General features: G+C 42.4%; 1 protein-coding gene across 1 annotated transcript; it reads left to right on the top strand.

Annotated features, from left to right (window-relative positions):
* Positions 1 to 354: 354 nt before the first annotated feature.
* Positions 355 to 17935, top strand: Pwp1 (PWP1 homolog, endonuclein). The gene is made up of 15 exons (XM_027392490.2): positions 355 to 510; positions 2386 to 2444; positions 2558 to 2742; positions 3737 to 3822; positions 3924 to 4020; positions 6771 to 6881; positions 7670 to 7800; positions 8279 to 8340; positions 9182 to 9278; positions 10078 to 10139; positions 12144 to 12255; positions 15066 to 15156; positions 15246 to 15367; positions 16548 to 16653; positions 17600 to 17935. The coding sequence occupies exons 1-15, from the start codon at positions 439 to 441 to the stop codon at positions 17707 to 17709; spliced, it is 1503 nt and encodes a 500-aa protein (XP_027248291.1). The 5' UTR covers positions 355 to 438; the 3' UTR covers positions 17710 to 17935.
* The last annotated feature ends 626 nt before the right edge of the window (positions 17936 to 18561 follow it).

Below are 18561 nucleotides of genomic sequence, written 5' to 3'. Positions count from 1 at the left end.
GGGCCCTGGGTTTGACCCCATACTATAGGGGGCTAAAAAAAGCAAAGAAACATAGGGGCGGAACCTCCTTGAAGAATTAGTCATTTTATCGAAACGTTAAAACAAATACCCCACGGACGTCTCCGTTTGTCATCTCTAAATCCATGGAACTACAGAATCGAGCGGTGGGATGGGGTTTTGCCTCCGGCCCTTACAGTGCAGAGATCTCCTTTGACCTCACGAGGACATTCACAGGCCACGGACCACCCGGAACTCGGTCTTCACCTGTCTGCACACGGCCCGGCCCACTTCCCGCAAAGTCCCCGCCCCTTTCCCTTCGGCGCTTGCGAGTGACGCCATGCTCCTGCGCCTGCGCCTGCGCGCTGTCCTTCTCGCGGAGCTGGAGTAGTCGCTCCCGGCGGCCGCGTACCTAGCTGCAGACGCGTTGTCGCCGAGATCATGAACCGCAACCGCCAAGTGACCTGCGTGGCCTGGGTCCGCCGCGGCGTGGCCAAAGAGACGCCGGACAAGGTGAGACCTGTTCGTGGGGAGGCGCCCGGGAACGCTCACGGGGTCGGCCCCGCGTAGGGATGCACGCGCCCGGCCCGAGACGAGCAGGGACCGCACCCCTTCCCTGCCCGGCTCCCCTGAATTCGCGAGCACGTGGACTTTATGCACCGAAAGGGGGCGGGGTGCTTGCTTGTTAGGAATTTCTTTCCGTGATTCAGGTAGAACGTTATGGGTCAGGAAGGACAAGGTATCAGTGTGACACATTATGAGCGTACAAAAGCTAGAGACTGGCAAAGGAGGGGATTTGTTCGTCATACTGGGTGCCTTCTGCAAGCCAGGCGGTGTTCGGGGTCCCGGGATATGTTTGAACGAAATAGAGCAGAGATCTTTTTTGCACTTGCTTTCGCTGTGTGGGATGTCAGAGGGGTGTACGTGTTGGGGTTGCTGTGGGTGTAATTGTCTGGGTCCGTGATAACTCGCCATGTGATAGTCATGGGAGTGGCCTGGACATGGATTTACAGCGATTGAGGGATGGAAGTACTCCCTATAGATGTAAATTCCACCAGAGTAGTGTTCAGTCACTGTTTTCTTTGGTGTTTTGCCTAGAGCAGGCAATCAAATGCATATTTAGAGAATAGGGACGACAAATCACCTCATTAGCATTTGTCCACAAGGAAATGGTTTTCATTTTTAAAGGGACATACAGCTTTTGAAGTATTTCAAGGGGAGTCTTTAAAATTGCCTAGTTCCCATGCCTCATCCCAAGCAACACAAATACCTTTTTTTGTGTGTGTGCCCATGTTCTTGTGTTTGTACATGTGTGCTGTCTGACTTGCCAGCAAGCACCAGAAATCCTCCTGTCTGACACTGGATTCCCCATAGCTGAGATAATAGGTGTGCTTGTCACTGCGCCTAGTTTTTAAGTGAGTTCTGGGATGGAATTTAGGTCCTTATGCTTGCTCAACAAACACTTGACTGACTGAGCTCCCTGCCTCCCCAGTGTTTTCTAACCTTTAATTTCTGGATCTGTCTCAGCCAAAATAGAACTTCATTCTCTATTACAAGATTTTTGTTTTTGCTTTGGAAACCAGGGCTCACTTTGTAGCCCACTGTGGCCTCAGACTTATGGCAGTCCTCCTGCTTCAGCTTCCTAAATACTAAGAGTTAGAGCCTCTGAAGAGCTGGAGGCTCTTCAGTAGAAAGTGAACAATTGATTAACCTTCAACCATGGTGCATTGCCATATGACCAGCACCACACTGTGGGCTTAAGTATACAATACTGAACAATCATTGGCCTTCACAAGCAAAATTTAGTAGTGTTAGGTGTTTTGAAGATACTGATCTTTGTTTGGGTGAGGAAATGCCAGCTGTGAAGAGAGTGGTGTCAGTTTTGAAGATACCCAGACAGGAATCTTACTGAAAGTTGGGAAAATTGAGCTGGAGTTCAAGATTAGAGAAAAGGGAAGTTGGAGGGTGTAATTGGTTCCCAGAAGGAATCAATTTGCATTTGGCAATGATTGTAGGGAAAAAAGCAGAGGACCAATGTTACATGGTTTGTTAATGGATGACCACTGGAAAGAGAGGGAGGTGCCCTTGGAGTTTGAGATAGTTGGAAGAAGAATAGGCTACCACAGATCATTTTACAAAAATCAGCCTGTTTGAATATTGAGGAAAGTAGAGCAGAATGAGTCTGACTTCTCAACAGTATTAGGTGGGAGGGGTCTTAATAGTAAGACCTATTCAAGCTTTGCCTGGGTAAATTTAGAGCCTTGATCAATGTGCAGGATTTTCTTGATGGCTCTTGAAGTTATAGTTTACATTTGCTCGATTACTCAATTCAAAGGCTTGTAATGGTTTATGTAAATATGCTCTAATGAAGTGTTTGCTCCCTTGTAGGTAGAGCTAAGTAAAGAGGAAGTAAAGCGTCTCATCGATGAAGCAAAAGAAAAATTACAGTAAGTTTCCCAGTGTCTGCTGCCTGAGGTCAAGTCCAGGTGAAGTGTGTCATATGCTCGTTGTTGGGAGGTGCCACCTGGGTTACTTCTTTTCCCTTTTTGCTTTCACTCAGAGAAGAAGGTAGCAGTGATGAAGAGGAGGCAGGCAGTCCTTCAGAAGATGGCATACAGAGTATCCGGACCCAGGCACGGCCTAGGGAGCCCCTGGAGGATGGTGACCCACAGGATGACCGTACACTAGATGATGATGAGCTGGCTGAGTACGACTTGGATAATTATGACGAAGAGGACAACCCAGGTGAGAAGTGGCTCATCTCTGCCTTGTCTGCCCATAGCAGTCTAGATCCTGCTGTGCTGTCCCAAAGCCTTAGTCTGTTTTATTGTCCCTGGGGTTAGGTTAGATAAAATAATTTAATGGCTTCTATTTTGATATTTTTGTGCCTTTTGGTTGTTGGGGCTCCTGTGATCCTCTTTCCTCTGGAGGTCTTAACTTTCCAGGAGCCCCACCAAGTGATGAAGGGAATACAATGCTGTGGACATAGTGTTGTGCTGTGTGATGCTAAGGAGTCAGTGCTGTTTCTTGCCATAGGAACTTGAATTTGATATGCCTTCCATTTTCACCCTACTACCTGCCCTCCAGCGCCTGGAAATGATGCCATCATATTATAAATCCAACAGGGATTAATCACTTCCTAGGAGCTTGTTGGCTGGCACCCCACTCCCTAACATAAGAGCCTTCAAAGGCAGCTTCATGTCCACACTGTAAGTTACTCTAGGTCTTCTCCCTGATATCCTTGCGAAGGTGGAATAAACGGTCCATTTTCAAATCAGGAAGCAAATGAGAGCTTACATCTGAAAGCACTGGCTGAATAGCAGCCTGGCTAGCTATGAAGCCTGCCTCTTAGTTCTTACACAACAGGCCTTATCTGATTTGTTGATTTCAGCATTTCCCGGACACTTGCTTTCTGGATGCTCATGGCCACCTCTCCAGCACCTTGAATTTTAATTGTATGGAGCAAGCTAGAGAATCGGAATGAACAGCTATAATCTTTTCCAAAGGGTTAGATTCTGGAGTTAATCTTTCACTGGAAGATTATGACTTCTAAGACTTAGGAAGGAATGCATTCCAATTGCCAAGTAGAAATGACTGTGAAATTTGTACAGTTTCTTTTCCCAAATATGATACAGTTAATGATAAAGTAGACCCAAGACCAGAAGTAGATGTCTTGGGGAAAAGGTTTTGTCAAGATGATTTTAATTTTTCCATTTTGATGGGTGAATTCTTATTACAGATGCCGAGACTCTTGGTGAATCTCTGTTGGGTCTTACAGTATATGGCAGTAATGATCAAGATCCATATGTCACCCTGAAAGATACGGTAAATGTCTAGCCACATCAGTTTTCAGATTGGTCCTAGGTGTTGACAAACTTGATTGAATCTCTGCTTCTAGCCAGTGACGATTTCTTTTCTGCCCTTAGGAACAATATGAGCATGAAGATTTCCTGATTAAACCCACTGACAACTTCATCATTTGTGGCCGTGCCGAACAGGAGCAATGCAACTTAGAGGTGCATGGTGAGTAAAGGAAATGCCCCACCAAGAAGGGTTCCATGTGGTAGTAGAATACTACACTGGCCACTGTCGTGCAACTCAAGAGGCCAGGTCCTGCTGCACCTCAGGTGAGTTGTGACACAAATCAGGTTTACACCGCATCCTATGCAGGTTATTCTAGGAATATGTAGGCTGACATATCTTTTTTTTTTAATGTCTGTAGAAATAAGTCCCTTGGGGAAGGGGTTTTTCTTTTTATTTCTTTATTTGTGTGTGAGCATTTTGCCTGAATGTAAGTATGTGCACCATGTACATGTTTGGTCCCCAAGGAAACCAGAAGAGAGCGTTAGATCCCTGGAATTGTAGTTACAGACCATTGTGAGCAACCATGTGAATGCTAGGAATTAGACCCAGGACCTCTACAAGTGTAACAAGTGATCTTGTCCTGCATTTTTTAAAAGCTATTTGTAATAGTTCCCTTTACAGAACATTTTATTTTCCTTCTTATTCAACACAGAGCCACCACTTTTTTTTAGATTTATTTTATGTGTATGAATGTGTTTGCCTGTATATATGTATGTATGTGTACCAGATGTCCAGCCCTATAGCAGATATTTTTAATTAACATTAAATAACTTACTGGACTTTGTTTTGTTTTTTGTTTTTGTTTTTTTAGTGTGAAATATGTTTTGTATTTTACATACTAAAAGTATTATCTTCAGGACATTTGGGATACTTTGCCTCCGTGTTTTCCTTTGTTTTTCCTTCTGTCCTTCCTCTAAGCACTTACCTCCTGAGCAGTCCACTTGACCTGACACCTGTTTCCCTCAGTCCATCTTTGCCCATCAGCCTAGGACGTGAAGCAGTAGACGTGGCTTGGTGGAGACACATTCACACGTTAAAAAAGTAGAACCTTTAGGCTTGGTGCTTATTAGCCTCTTCTAATGGCTTCATTAGTTACATTTCTTAGTGTGTTTTAGTTTTGGGGTTTTGTTTTATTTTCTCCAGTGCTTGGTGTCAACCCTGGGAGTCTTGGATTAGCATGCTAAGCAAGCACACTACACTGAACTTCCGGCCCCACTTCTGCCCTCTTGATTCACGCCCTCTTTATGGAACTCAGGCTTTCGTGGCAGACAGCAAAGAACTTTTACTTGCTGAGTCATGTTGCTACACCCAACTAACACACTCTCTCTCTCTCTCTCTCTTTCTCTCTCTTTCTCTCTCTTTCTCTCTCTCTCTCTCTCTCTCTCTCTCTCTCTCTCTCTCTCTCTCTCTCTGTGTATGTATGTATGTATGTATGTATGTGTATGTGTGTGTAGAGGACAACTTACAGGAATCAATTCTTTCTTTTTACCATGTGGGTCCTGGTGATTGAATTTAGACAAATACCTAGTCAGCAATCTTGCCAGCCCTCCTAGCTTGGATTTCTGTAACTCCTAAGGGCCTTCAAGGCTGTCTATAACAGTGGTTCTCAACCTTCCTAAACAGGCAACCCTTCAATACAGTACCTCATGTTGTGGTGACCCCAAATATAAAATTATTTCATTGCTACTTCATAACTGTAATTTTGCTGTTATGACCTCTGTTTTCCAGTGGTATTAGATAAACCCTGTGAAAGGGTCGTTTGACAACCCTCCCCCAAGGGGTCACAGCACACAGGTTGAGAACCGCTGGTCTATAGGAAGCCTATAATTAGGACATTGTGTTCTATCAGTATTTGAAATTTTTTTAAAATAAGGCTTTCAGTGACATAGATAATGTGAAGGTGTTCTAACTCCTGATGTTTTTAAACTTTTAAATGTGTTAGCCGAGAACATTGTGGGTTAATTTTTGTTTTTAAGACCAAATAGATGGGAGTATTTGGGAGTCTGAGACAAAAGAAGCCATGCAAGTTAGTGGCCAGCCTGGCCAATCAGCAAGACTCTGCCTCAAAACAGATAAAAACTGTCATTTAAAACAATGTAATTTTATTAGTATCTGAAATTGGTTTTTATGCATGCATATCTGAGATGATTGTGTCATCAGCAGTTTAATTTACAATGTGTGCCAAGTACATTAGTAGCAGCTAATGTTTTTGCAGGAGTGTGCCTTCGCAGCAGGGCCTGATGTGATAGAACTTGATGTGACATTTCGCAGTCCCAGAATCTGTCCCATAGTCAGAGATTGGAAAATTTAAACAAATAAACAAAGAGCCTTAGCTTATTTCCTCACTTACTTCTTCCTCAGTAAAGAGCCTATAAAAGGAGATGGGGCACATAGAGCTCGCATGGGACTTGTAGGGCTCTTGTCATCCCTCTGTGTACTTCTTGGTGATGTGATTTTGCCCTTTACATTCCTGAATGTTAAAGAACTACCCCTGCCATATGTGAAAGGGTGTTGGTCTACATTGTTAGTCTTTGTAAACTCATGAAATATTGAAATAATTTTTGGTGGGTGTTTAAGTTTCTAAATACAATTATTTTTCTCCAATGTTATTTTTGCTTTTGGGGACATAAAATCAGCTAGACCTTTAGCAGATGATGTCAGTCCTCCTTGTAGAGTGGTTTTTTTTTTTTTTTTTTTTTTTTGTAATGAAAGAGGTAGGCAACAGAACCATTTTTGTGGCTGGCAATGTTCATGGAAAAATGCCAGAGATAAGAATGCATCAGACTGGACAGACAGACTTTCTGTGGCAGTAGTGACATGAAGTTTCCTTATAGGAGAGTGTTGTGAGGTGGGTAGGTGTGCTGTCTGATATTTTTAACTCACTACATCTCTCTTCCCAATCCTTTCAGTCTACAATCAAGAAGAGGAGTCTTTCTATGTCCACCACGACATACTCCTGTCTGCATACCCTCTCAGTGTGGAATGGCTGAATTTTGATCCTAGCCCAGATGCTTCCTCTGGTAATTGGGAAACTTGTTTGTTCTGCATGGGTCAGAGTTGTTGGTGATAGTTTATGAAGTGGTACTTCTGTCATTCCTAGAGTAATGTTTGAGGTCTGTGTGCCTCCAGAGTTTAGATGAGCTGCTACACTGAGGGCTGAAAGATACTTTCCGAAAGCTCTTTTGACTGGAAATATTGGATCTCATGAAAACCCAGTGTAAAGTGGTCTCATGTTAACCAGCTGCAATTTAGGGATATACCCTGTCTCTGAAAACACTCAAATAAGCCAGTTATGGAATGGTAGTGGGAGCTAGGGACAGCCTGGAGTGAGACCTGCTCTTAAAAAAAGAAAGAAGAAAGTAAAGATAAGAAAGAAAGATAAAAGTAAAACAAAAACATGTGTCCCGGGTAACTAACTTCTATGGTGGCCTTTTCAGCCGTTATCTGTACACCCTTAGTTGCCCTGTTGACATTTCTCATTAATAGTAAACACTGTAATACAGATGGCTTTATGGTATTTGCAAGTCTGACTTGATCCTCATCCCTGCAGCAGTCCATGAAGAAAAAGGGCAAGAGTTGTCACTTAACCGCAGTAAATTTCATAGCTGGGGTCACAGAATTGAGCCTTTATTACTAGGACTACAGCTCTCAAATTGAACTCGTAAATAGCAGGGAGTTGTTAGAACTCCAGGGTTCCAAGATGATGATGCAGGGGATTTGAGAACCCCCTCCCTCCACAATGTCATGTACCAGACTGGCAGACTTGGTGTTAGCTGTGTAATCAATAGTGCATTGTTTCTTTGCATAGGAAATTATATTGCTGTGGGAAACATGACCCCTGTTATCGAGGTGTGGGACCTGGATATAGTGGACTCTCTAGAGCCAGTTTTCACATTGGGAAGTAAGCTTTCAAAAAAGAAGAAGAAGAAAGGAAAGAAGGTAAAGAGGAGTAGACATTAAAAGACAAACTGGGTTAAGTTACTGGAGAGGAGGGCATAAGAACATATATTTTTGTAATCAGGTAGTTTTGGTAGAACAAGACAGGAAGTTACAAGTTAATATTTCTAATTTCAGAAGGCCCATGTGTTTTCTGGTTGCATGAAACTTGTTGGTATGTAATATCACAGAAGAGATGATTCAGGTGATGCACCTTCTTGTAGAGGAGCTGTTCTACTAAACACTATTTTGAAGTTTCTGTTTAGTTGCTTTTTTGATGAGTTCCAAACATCTGTATTATTCTTAGAGTTTTTAAAGTAAGTTTGGAGAGAGGTGAAAGGCAGTGTTGATAGATCGTGAATTGCTATAGTTTCTTTCTGAAAAGAATATTTACCATGATAAAGGTAGTTAGATAAAATTAATAGACAGTTTGTAATGGGTTACATTTAATACAAAATAATAATTAAAATAATTTTTACAGAGCTCCTCAGCAGAAGGGCATACTGATGCTGTCCTTGACCTTTCCTGGAATAAGACAGTCAGGTAAAATGATGGCATAAATATGATGTGAACTATTCTAGTTTGGGCCTCCACTGGCTACCTTCTGTGTTTGAACCTTTGTGCCCCTCTCCCATTTCCTGCATTATTCACTACTCCAGGGCAGCAGCTGTGCTATTCACTTGCATCCCCACATCCCTAGCAGACTTTGCCATAGGTGCCGTTTACAAACCTGGGGACCGGCTGGGTGATGGCGCATGCCTTTAATCCCAGCACTCCAGGGGCAGAGGCAGGAAGATCTATGAGTTCAAGGCCATCCTGATCTACAAAGTGAGTTCCAGAACAGCCAGGACTACACAAAAACCCTGTCTCAGAAAAAGACAACAAAACAGGACAGAGAATGGCTCAGCAGTTAAGAACACTCACTGCTCTTACAGAGGACCTGAGTCTGGTTCTTAGCACCCACATCCAGTGGCTTACAACAAAATGTATTTTCTGAAATTTACCTGTTTGGTCAGTCTATAGGTCTGTCTGTTTTGTGATAGTCTTGACTTTAATTGAGAACTGTGTGCTTCTACAAGTCTCAGAATCAGCTTGCCATTTTGTACTGAAGTAAGCTTTTGAGCAGAGTGGGTTGAGTCTGTCATCATGTGTAGCCAAATCTTATCAGCCTGTAGGTGCCGTCTATGTCTCAACATCTTTCAGTACAAGTGGAAAAAGGTCTTTCCATTTATTTTTATAATCTTTGGTAGTTTTCATGATGCAAGTCTTAAGCTTTATTTTTTAAATCCCTAATCTTTTCCTGCTTTGACTATAAGTGAACCCCTTATATTTAATGTTTGGTTTTTAAAAACGATTTCTCTACTTTGTTTCTTGCCTTTCTCAGAAATGTGCTGGCAAGTGCATCAGCAGATAGCACTGTGATTCTCTGGGATATGTCTGTGGGGAAGCCAGCAGCCAGACTCACTGCACACACAGACAAGGTATGTGACTTAGTGGATAAAAAGGCTTTTAAACAATATGCCAGATTATTGGTTAAAGTAATCTGCACATTTGTATGTGGCTTTATGATTTACAAAGTGCTGTCAACAGTTATACCACTGAGGTTTACAGAGCCCTCCCTATGTGATATACAATCCTCTAATCTTACAGAATCAGAAACATGAATGACCTGTGACATGCTCACGGAGGTTCTGGGGTGTGAGGAGGTATGGTTGTCAGTTACAACCGTAGTAAAGAGAGATTGTAGCACATCTGTAAATACAAAACTCTACTTAGGGTGCTGATGTACTAAAAACAGTTGGACTTTGAGGCCTGTGCACTCGACCAGTCCATGCTACTTTCCTCCCCTTTCTTCTGAGGGATGTAACTAATTCCATCACAGGGTTTGAAGACTGCTGTTATTCCTGTAAGTGCTAGCCTTCATTTGAAAATATGGTTTCCCTTTTTGAGTATGTAAAACTGATTTCTTGACCAGGCAAGATGCCTCATCCCTTTAATCCCAGCAGTCATGTGGCAGAAACGGGTAAAACTCTTGAGTTCAAGGTCATTAGGCCAGTCTGGTCTATATAGTTCAGTTACAGATCAGCCAGGCCTATATAGTGAGACCCTTCCCAAAAAAACAAAACAACAACAACAAACTCCTGTAGATTACACAGTATTGGTATTTCAAAGAAGGGGCTGCAGAGAAACACTGCCAGTTGGTTCTCCCTCACCACACAGTAGCACTATTCCTCCAAGTGGGTGAGGATAGACCTCTTCTTTTATCCTTCTTCCCTTTAGGTCCAGACTCTGCAGTTTCATCCATTTGAAGCACAAACTCTGATCTCTGGGTCATATGATAAGTAAGAAAACACTTCTCTTACCGCTATTGCATTGTGGTTAATCTAATCTAAAATTATTTGGCCTGGGGTGGGGTGGGGATAGTTCATAAAGGTCTGTTGCCCAGTGTGCACAAGACCTTCTGTCTGCACCAACACCAAGACAAGACAGAGGTGCCATTTGATGCTTGGGCTGTACTACCGAGGTAGCTATGTGTACAAATCATTAGTACTGTTTTTCAACCCTGACCCTTCATTCCCTCTAAAGAGAAATGTGGTTTTGTTATAGTAATCTAACTATAGGAACTAGCAACTTCTCTGGTTTAAATGATGTATTTAGTTAGCAATCCCAAACTTGGTGACTTAAGACAAACACTTCTTTCTTATACTATTGGAGATTCTTCTCATGTAGACTGAGTTAGGCTGGTAACTGCTCACAGTGGCTTGATTAGGCTAAACAGAGACACTTGATTCAACTAGTACACTTTTCCCACCATGAAACATGTTACATGGAGTGGAAGACGTGTTCTTCTTCCATGGGGAGCAGTCACACTTCACATGGCAGAAGCCGTGGGTATAGGAGAAATGAATTAATTGGAATGTGGTTGGAGCTACTACAGTTAGCTCCAAGAGCCCCGGCCACATGCTTTCCTTTTTACAGACCACATCTGAGGGGTGGGGTGGCTAGTAGAACCAAACCAGTCAGCAGTCTTTGTTCTGACTCCTTAGCCTTTACAAGAGTTTGTTTGTTTGTTTGTTTGTTTTTTAAGATGGGATGTTAGGTCAGTCAAAAAAAGGGGAGCACTCCAGAATGTAGTTTTAGGATCTCTGGCAACAGGGAGGAACAGTTTCTGTGAACTGAGCCTCAGACAGCCATGCGAAGGCTTAGTGATTGTTACACAAAAGTTGCTTTTGGGGGGCTAAAACAAGTTCACATACCAAAACCCCTATATGTTTTCTGAAGGAACTTTAGTCCTTGTGAACTGTTTGCAGTACCCAATAATTCAAGATGCTCTGGGTGTGCCAGGACCATCTTGTGACCAAAGTCATACAAAGGCTGTAAAGCTCCTTCATAAAAACAACTCTGTAGATAACAGAAAACAATCACTGTTTTCCATAATGATTTCTTCAAGGTCTGAGTACTTCTAGAAAACAAGTATTCATTCTGATGTCTCCCCTAGATACAATGGAAACAACTATTTCATTCTAATGTTTACCCTAGATACAGTGATCTACTAGATTTCTACTACAGTGTGACTTGTGAAAATTCTATGACTGTCCCTTAGTTCCCCATAAACTGGCTAGAAAACAGCTGGGGTTAGAGCCTGGGTTACGTGGCTCTGAGCCCTACCTAAGAAAAGGAAATATGAATTGCCCACAACTTTGGGACTAGGATTCATCTGTAAGTGAAGATTTTGACCAGCAGAAGATAGGCTCCAGTTAGAGCCACAGTACCTTAAATGACAAAACCAGAATCCACCAGTGAAATCCAACTCTTGGAGCTGAAGAAATGGCTCTGTGGTTAAAAACATATTTTGTTCTTTCAAAGGATCCTGTTTAAGTTCCCAGCACCCACACAACTCACAGCCGTCTCTAACTCCAGTTCCAGGGATCTGATGCCCTCTTTGGCCTCCATGGGCACTCACACACATGTGCTGCACATACATTCATGCAGGCAAACACTCATGTACATAAGTAAATCCAAAATAGAAAGTGAAGAGTCTAGTGGGCTGGAGAGATAGCCTAGTCTTTAGGAAAACTTGCTCCCCTTGCAGAGAACCGAACGTCATGCTTAGCACCTACATCAGATGGCTCACAGACACCTGTAATTCCACCTCCAAAGGATTGGGTATCTTCCGAACTTACATGGGCTCTACACACAACATAAATGCAAGTTTTCTTTTTTTTTTTTTTAACTTTAGAACCTTAAAACAGGCTTTAAATAATTGAATTCTGAATTCACTGTGTTGTTCTGCTAGCATTTCACTAAAATACATCTAACGCTAATATGTTCTGCAACATGTGCAGGTCAGTTGCTCTGTATGATTGCCGAAATCCCAATGAGAATCATCGCCTGTGGCGGTTCAGTGGGCAGATAGAGAGAGTGACCTGGAACCACTTCTCACCGTGTCATTTTTTGGTAAGAATATGCACATTGATTTTTCAGGTTTTTAAAAACATACTTTTTCTAATTCCAGTAATGAGAGAAGCATGTTCTCTGTTTAGAAGTGTGAAGCTTCTGGATCTTGGAATTGAAAAGAGTGTGTTTCTTAACAATACAATGGCGTAACCACAAAAAAAAAAATGGTAGCTTGTGAATGATTTGGCTAATTTTCAACTATCCCAGTGTGCTACATATTATTTTTACATTTCAAACCATTTTACTACATACTAGTATTTTTGAAATACCAAGCATCAAAATATTCTGTTCCAAGATTTTGAGATATGATATGTGTAGCCCAGGCTGGCCTTGAACTTGCAAATCCTCCTGCTTCTATCTATTTCTTGTGTTTTTCAATGGTTAAATCAGTCCAAAAGATGCTTACTTAAATCCTTATGTGTAAATGAAACTCTTGAGAGATGATTAACAGCACTGCCTACCAAATGGGAAGAAAGTGAAGACTTTCCAAAGATTCCATTTCCATCAAGCAAAGAGAAACAAAGTCCTAGTGCTGCAGTCCTTAGGGCTGTGTGATTTGAGAAAAGGTGCTGTTCAAAGGGAGGTGTCTGCCTTTTAATTAGCATATAAATTAGTAGGTCCCTTTGTGGCATTTCCTTGTTTTTTTTCAAGACAAGGTGTCTTTGTGTAGCCTTGGCTGTCTTGGAACTCTATAGCACAGGCTAGCCTCAAGTTCAGAGATCCTCCTGCCTCTGCCTCGAAAGCACCGGGATTAAAGGTGTGAGTCGTCACCACCTGGCTGCTTTGTGGCATTATCATTTAGGCTCATTTTGGTTGACCCTCATTCCCTTCCATGCCCCCAGCATTGTTTAGCCTTTTGCCCTCAGTATTCCCTGCTCTGCATTTCCCTTTTTGTTTTAATATTTCAACTGTTCTTTTGTCTCCTTTAAAAATAAACAAACTGGTTCTATTTGCTTTTAGTTTGCAGACTTAGAGTTCATTCACTGGCTTTCACTTTGATAATACAAAGTTTCTGATATAACACAGCCATAATGAAAACACAGGAAAGCAAAAGTCACGGTAATGTTAAATGTCCTTGTTTCTAAGAAAATACAACTTGTACACACATGCATTTTAATCAAGCTGTGCCTTGCAGTATATTTAGGCAACATTAGTGTGCAATCATGTTTATGGAAAAATAATGAAATTTAATCTAAGTATTCTTATCTGTGTAACATAAAAAACTATTTTCTCAATTTATAACCATCCCAATCAAAAACATGAAAAGTTGGGTCAGTAAATAGGACTGCCATTTCCAAGTACGTTTAGCCCATACTGGCTTTTTTTCCTTCCCTTCCACTCTGGGACACAATGTGACTGTGTATCCCAGGCTGGCATCAAAGGCAGCCTCCAGAGAGCATATAGCAGTGTATCACAGCTTCTTCAGGTATAAATTACAAATGTTCCAGTCCCAGCTAGTTAGGGAATTGAGCAAGAAAAGAACATTTCAGTTTTGGGACAACTTTTTTTTTTTTTTTTTTTGGTTTTTGGTTTTTCGAGACAGGGTTTCTCTGTGTAGCTTTGGAGCCTATCCTGGCACTCGCTCTGGAGACCAGGCTAGCCTCGAACTCACAGCGATCCACCTGTCTCTGCCTCCCAAGTACTGGGATTAAAGGCGTGCGCCACCAACGCCCAGCTTGGGACAACTTTTTTAAGAAATTAGGCTTTCAGTGTTTCTGGGGTTGTTTCCATAAGATCATTTTATGAATTCTAAACATTTGAGTGTAGTTTTTCTGAAGGAAAGAGAACTTTACCAGTAGCAGGGTGTTTTACTCAACACTGGGGCCACTAGGGACAATAGTGTGAGGTTACAAGGCCTCCTAGTGTACCAGTAAAGTAGTTCAAAACAGAGTCTGTGCCAGCTCCTGCAGGTGGCTCCCAGGTTAGGAACTGGATTGAAAATCAGTGCACAATCTGTACAAGAATTGGTGCTCTTTCGACCCTCATTAGAGATGGCTAGTCATTTCACCTGGGGTACGTGATATTAATGCATCATAATGCATAATTACTTTATCTTCACTCCTGAGTCCAACTTTTGCATAGACGATTTTGAAGGCCTTTTTCTGGTTTGTCATTTTATTTCATTTTAATATGTATGAGTGTTTTGCCTCTGTGTATGTGTAAGTGTACCATGTTTATTCAGTGCCCATGGAGGCCAGAAGATGGCATCAAATCCCTTAGAACTACAGTTATAGATGGCTGAACCACTGTGTGGGTGCTGGGAATTGAAGCCATGTCCAGTGTTAGGTTTTGGCCCTACATCTAGAATTCACCGTGGCCTCAGTTTCCCACCCTTTAATGTGGGGGTGTTGCCCTGTGCTTGTATGGAGCTTTAGATCTCTCTCCCACCTTCCTTTGCTCCCCAGTTCTTGAGAGCCTCGCAGCTTATTTTCACCTGACTGTCAGTCCCCTGATCCGATCATACTATTCTTCTTAAGTTGCTTATTGGCTCCCGGCATCCGTCTTCCTTCCTCCTCTGCCTGGCGTTCTGTGTGTTCCTCAGCTCATAGCTACAGCAGCCATGCTCAGCAGCACTGTGCCAGGCCTACCCCACCACTGCCCTATGTGAGCAGTGACTGCCACGTCTGTTCTCATGTCTCTAACCCTGCTCTCTCCTGCTTCATGAACATAGCTCATGCAAAAGTAAGTTCTTGTGTCTATTTATAATTTTCAGTAACTTCTACAGATAGACCTTTGCTGTAATTTATTTACACGCATCTCTGATGCTAAGTTTTATTATAACATGACCTTGCCCATCTTTTACTCTGCAGGCCAGTACAGATGACGGCTTTGTGTATAACCTGGATGCACGTTCAGATAAGCCAATCTTTACACTCAATGCCCACAACGATGAGATCTCTGGTGAGCAACAGTGATGTTTCCTGTTTATGTGGATGACAAAATGAATCTAAATGTCAGGCAGTAGGTCCTGAACGAATTGTGTCTTCCAGGTCTTGATCTGAGCAGTCAGGTCAAGGGCTGCCTCGTGACTGCTTCAGCAGACAGATACGTGAAGATCTGGGACATCCTAGGGGACAAGCCAAGCCTCATTCACTCTAGAGACATGAAGATGGTGAGCATCTTCCTGACAGTTTTGTTGTGTTTCTGACCTGTTTGCTTGTCCTTTCCCGGCAACTGCTGCAGTCGATGATATGCTGAGTTAATTTTGAGATAGTCTTGGTGGGAGTTTCTAACTTAGAGACTTTTAAAGAATTTAGTTACTATGGGACCTCTTTTCCTGTTCACAAACTTAAGTCACGTGATAGGGTTGAGAAGAACGTAAGGAGGTGGCCACAGCTCATTCTCAACTCAGGAAACCTCTGAACTCTGGGCACTGAAACTATTGGTGGCTCTTCATTTACTACATTGAAGTTGATTTTATATGTATGTGTAACCCAAATATTTCGAATAAGTAGTAGTGAGTACTTGCTCTGCGGGAACATTGAGTTACATGAGTAACATTGGCAGTACAGTGGACCATCAACAGCTGTTAAAAACCGTGTGTCTATTCACTTATTATTGAAAGGCAGGCCTGACGCTTCCTAGTTTCAGCCCAAGCTTATATATAAGCAACTACTTGTTCCAGTAACTATCCAGAGTAACAAATGTTATCTCACTGAAGGGTTTTATATTCTTCTCATTCATACTTCCAATAATACATATTTCTGATGTCTAGTAGTAAAAATGAAAATGTTAAAAGTTTACTAATAAATTAAGGGGAAATGAAATGTTGAAAGTTTACTAGTAAGTTAAAGTGGGGGCTGGAGAGATGGCACTTAACTGCCAAGCCGGATGACCACATCTTAAAAGGAAAGAACCAGCCCCTGCAAGTTGTCCTCTGACCACACATGCCCACCACCAACACATAAGATAGCTAATGTTTGCCAGTGATTTGAGGCTGAGTATACAGCTCTGTGGAAGAGTACCTGCCTAGAAACCCCTGATCCCCAACCTGCACACATGCAGAAAGATCATATAAGAAAAAAGACTTCATAGTGACCTCAGATATCAGTTATTGTTTGTAAAGATGAATAAAGCTTATAGGTATACACAGCAAATTAGGCAGGCAATTCCTAATGAAAGAATGAGACCTGCATAGTGAAATCATGACCATTTTCATGGTGCAGCCATAATGCAGTTCTTATCTAGCTTTGAGTGACAGACCAAACCTATCCTTAGAGTAGCAGTAGGGGCCTACCAGTTCCAACTCTGCAAGGATAGGAATCTCTGACTTTCAGTTCTTCTCTCCCCAGGGAGTTCTCTTTTGTTCTTCATGTTGTCCTGATTTGCCATTTGTTTATGCCTTTGGAGGTCAGAAAGAAGGGCTTCGAGTTTGGGACATAAGCACTGTCTCTTCAGGTAAGACCCTTTTTCCGAAAGCCTAAGGATGAAGCACAGGGTGGGAATTTAATGTGTTGTGTGGATGCAAAGGCATGTCCAGTGTACAGCCTGTAGTTCCTACTTCAGAAATGGTAAGTCCATCTTCACACTTGAAGTGCAAATTCTTTTTTGAATATCTTAAAATGGAAAAGCTGGGCTGGAGAGATGGCTCAGAGGTTAAGAGCACTGACTGCTCTTCCAGAGGTCCTGAGTTCAATTCCCAGCAACCACATGGTGGCTCATAACCATCCATTATGAGATCTGGTGTCCTCTTGTGGTGTGCAGATATACATGGAAGCAGAATGTTGTATGCATAATAAATAAATAAATAAAATCTCAAAAAAAAAAAATGGAAAAGCTTCCTGAGAAAGCTGGAAGGAAATGTAGCAGTCTCAAGGAAAAGCCTTCTTCCTTCCCAGGTGCCAGAGTGCATGCATGTGCTCATCCCCAACTACTTTCTACAAGCGCCTCCCCCCCCAGAATAGTGATAACTTACTGTCTTCAGGTTGTCTAGTGTCCTGTAGGCAGTATGTCTCACTAAATTCTCCCTCCCATGATGAGAAAGATCCTAAGATTTGTTGCTGATCTGAGTTTATAGATAGGAAATATGTATAGATTATATATGTGTGGACATGATAGGAAATATGTATAGATTATATATGTGTGGACATGATACAGAGGGAAAAAATCTGTAGCAGAGCCATGTTCCAAGGCAGATTTAGAAAGCTCTAGCACAAGCCTGAGAAATACAAAACAATGAAGATTCGCTCACTTGGTACATTGGTAGGCTTATTAAGTTGGCTTCTTTCTCACTTAGCATTAATGTTATTTTCTAAGTTTTCACCTCACAACAGAACTTTATTGTTTTATGCTCTAGTCCTTTATAGTGTAGACTCTTACCTCCTTATCTCATGGTTCCTTTTAGTGAATGAAGCATTTGGAAGACGGGAGAGACTGGTTATTGGCAGCACAAAAGGCTTGTCTGGTAGTGGCCCTTGCGGGAGTGGAAGCCCACAGACACCAATGGAGTCCTGACAAAGTTCAATCTCCTGGGATGTTTATATGAACTCGGGGTTTTAAAAGCTGGCCTAAGAATGTTCCTTGTGTAGCTGCAACCATACACTGATGGAGACAAAAGTCAGTTCCTATGGCCACTCCTCTCTGTTGGTTCGGTGGCAGTCCACAGCCTTTGTGTCTGCCTTCACCTGGGTATTGCACAGTTCTTGCATTTCTTGAAGATAAAAATGTTTTTAAAAAATGATGCCTGAAACATGCCGTCTGACCTAGAACTGTAGATTTATAAAATAGGGTAACTTAAGTTTTGGAGACTAGGTCTTGCTGTGTTAGCCAGGCTGGTATGGTGGTTCATTATTCTCCCAGCACTGGGGAGAAGGGAGATTCCTGGGGTTCGAGGGCCGGCCAGCCTGACCTGCTCAGGGATCCACTTGTCTCCATCTTCCCAGGCTGGGATTACAATATACATGGTAGGCTCTAGAATTGAACTCAGGCCCGTGTGCTTGCAAAGTAAGCACGTTACTGGGCAGTCTCCCTAGCCCATTTTGTTTTTAAAATGTGATTCCTAAAAAGTTACTAAATGGACAACAAACTGTCAAAAGTAATACGGTTCCAGAAGATTCTCCCTCTAGTTACTTCATAACCTCTTAAACTTGTCAAGCTTATAAAGCCCTCTGGACTTAAAGATATAAATTTAAGAACTGTAGCTGGGTGGTGGTGGCTCACGTCTTTAATCCCAGCATTCGGGAAGCAGAGGCAGGTGGATCTCTGTGCGTTCCGGGACAGCCTGATCCACAGAGTGAGTTCCATGACAGCCAGGGCTGTTACACAGAGAAACCCTGTGGGGCGGGGGGGGGGGGGGGGGGGGGATAT

Source organism: Cricetulus griseus, assembly GCF_003668045.3.
Source record: "Cricetulus griseus strain 17A/GY chromosome 1 unlocalized genomic scaffold, alternate assembly CriGri-PICRH-1.0 chr1_0, whole genome shotgun sequence".
Classification (NCBI taxonomy): Eukaryota; Metazoa; Chordata; class Mammalia; order Rodentia; family Cricetidae; genus Cricetulus; species Cricetulus griseus.
Note: the sequence above shows the minus strand (reverse complement) of the source record. Positions and strands in the feature narration are given on the sequence as shown.

Excerpts from the sequence above, each read along its gene's own strand:
- Pwp1 (XM_027392490.2), top strand. The coding sequence starts at position 439 with ATGAACCGCAACCGCCAAGTGACCTGCGTGGCCTGGGTCCGCCGCGGC. Across the intron at positions 6,882-7,669 it reads TAGCCCAGATGCTTCCTCTG|GAAATTATATTGCTGTGGGA; the intron begins GTAATTGGGAAA and ends TTCTTTGCATAG. Across the intron at positions 15,157-15,245 it reads CCACAACGATGAGATCTCTG|GTCTTGATCTGAGCAGTCAG; the intron begins GTGAGCAACAGT and ends TGTGTCTTCCAG.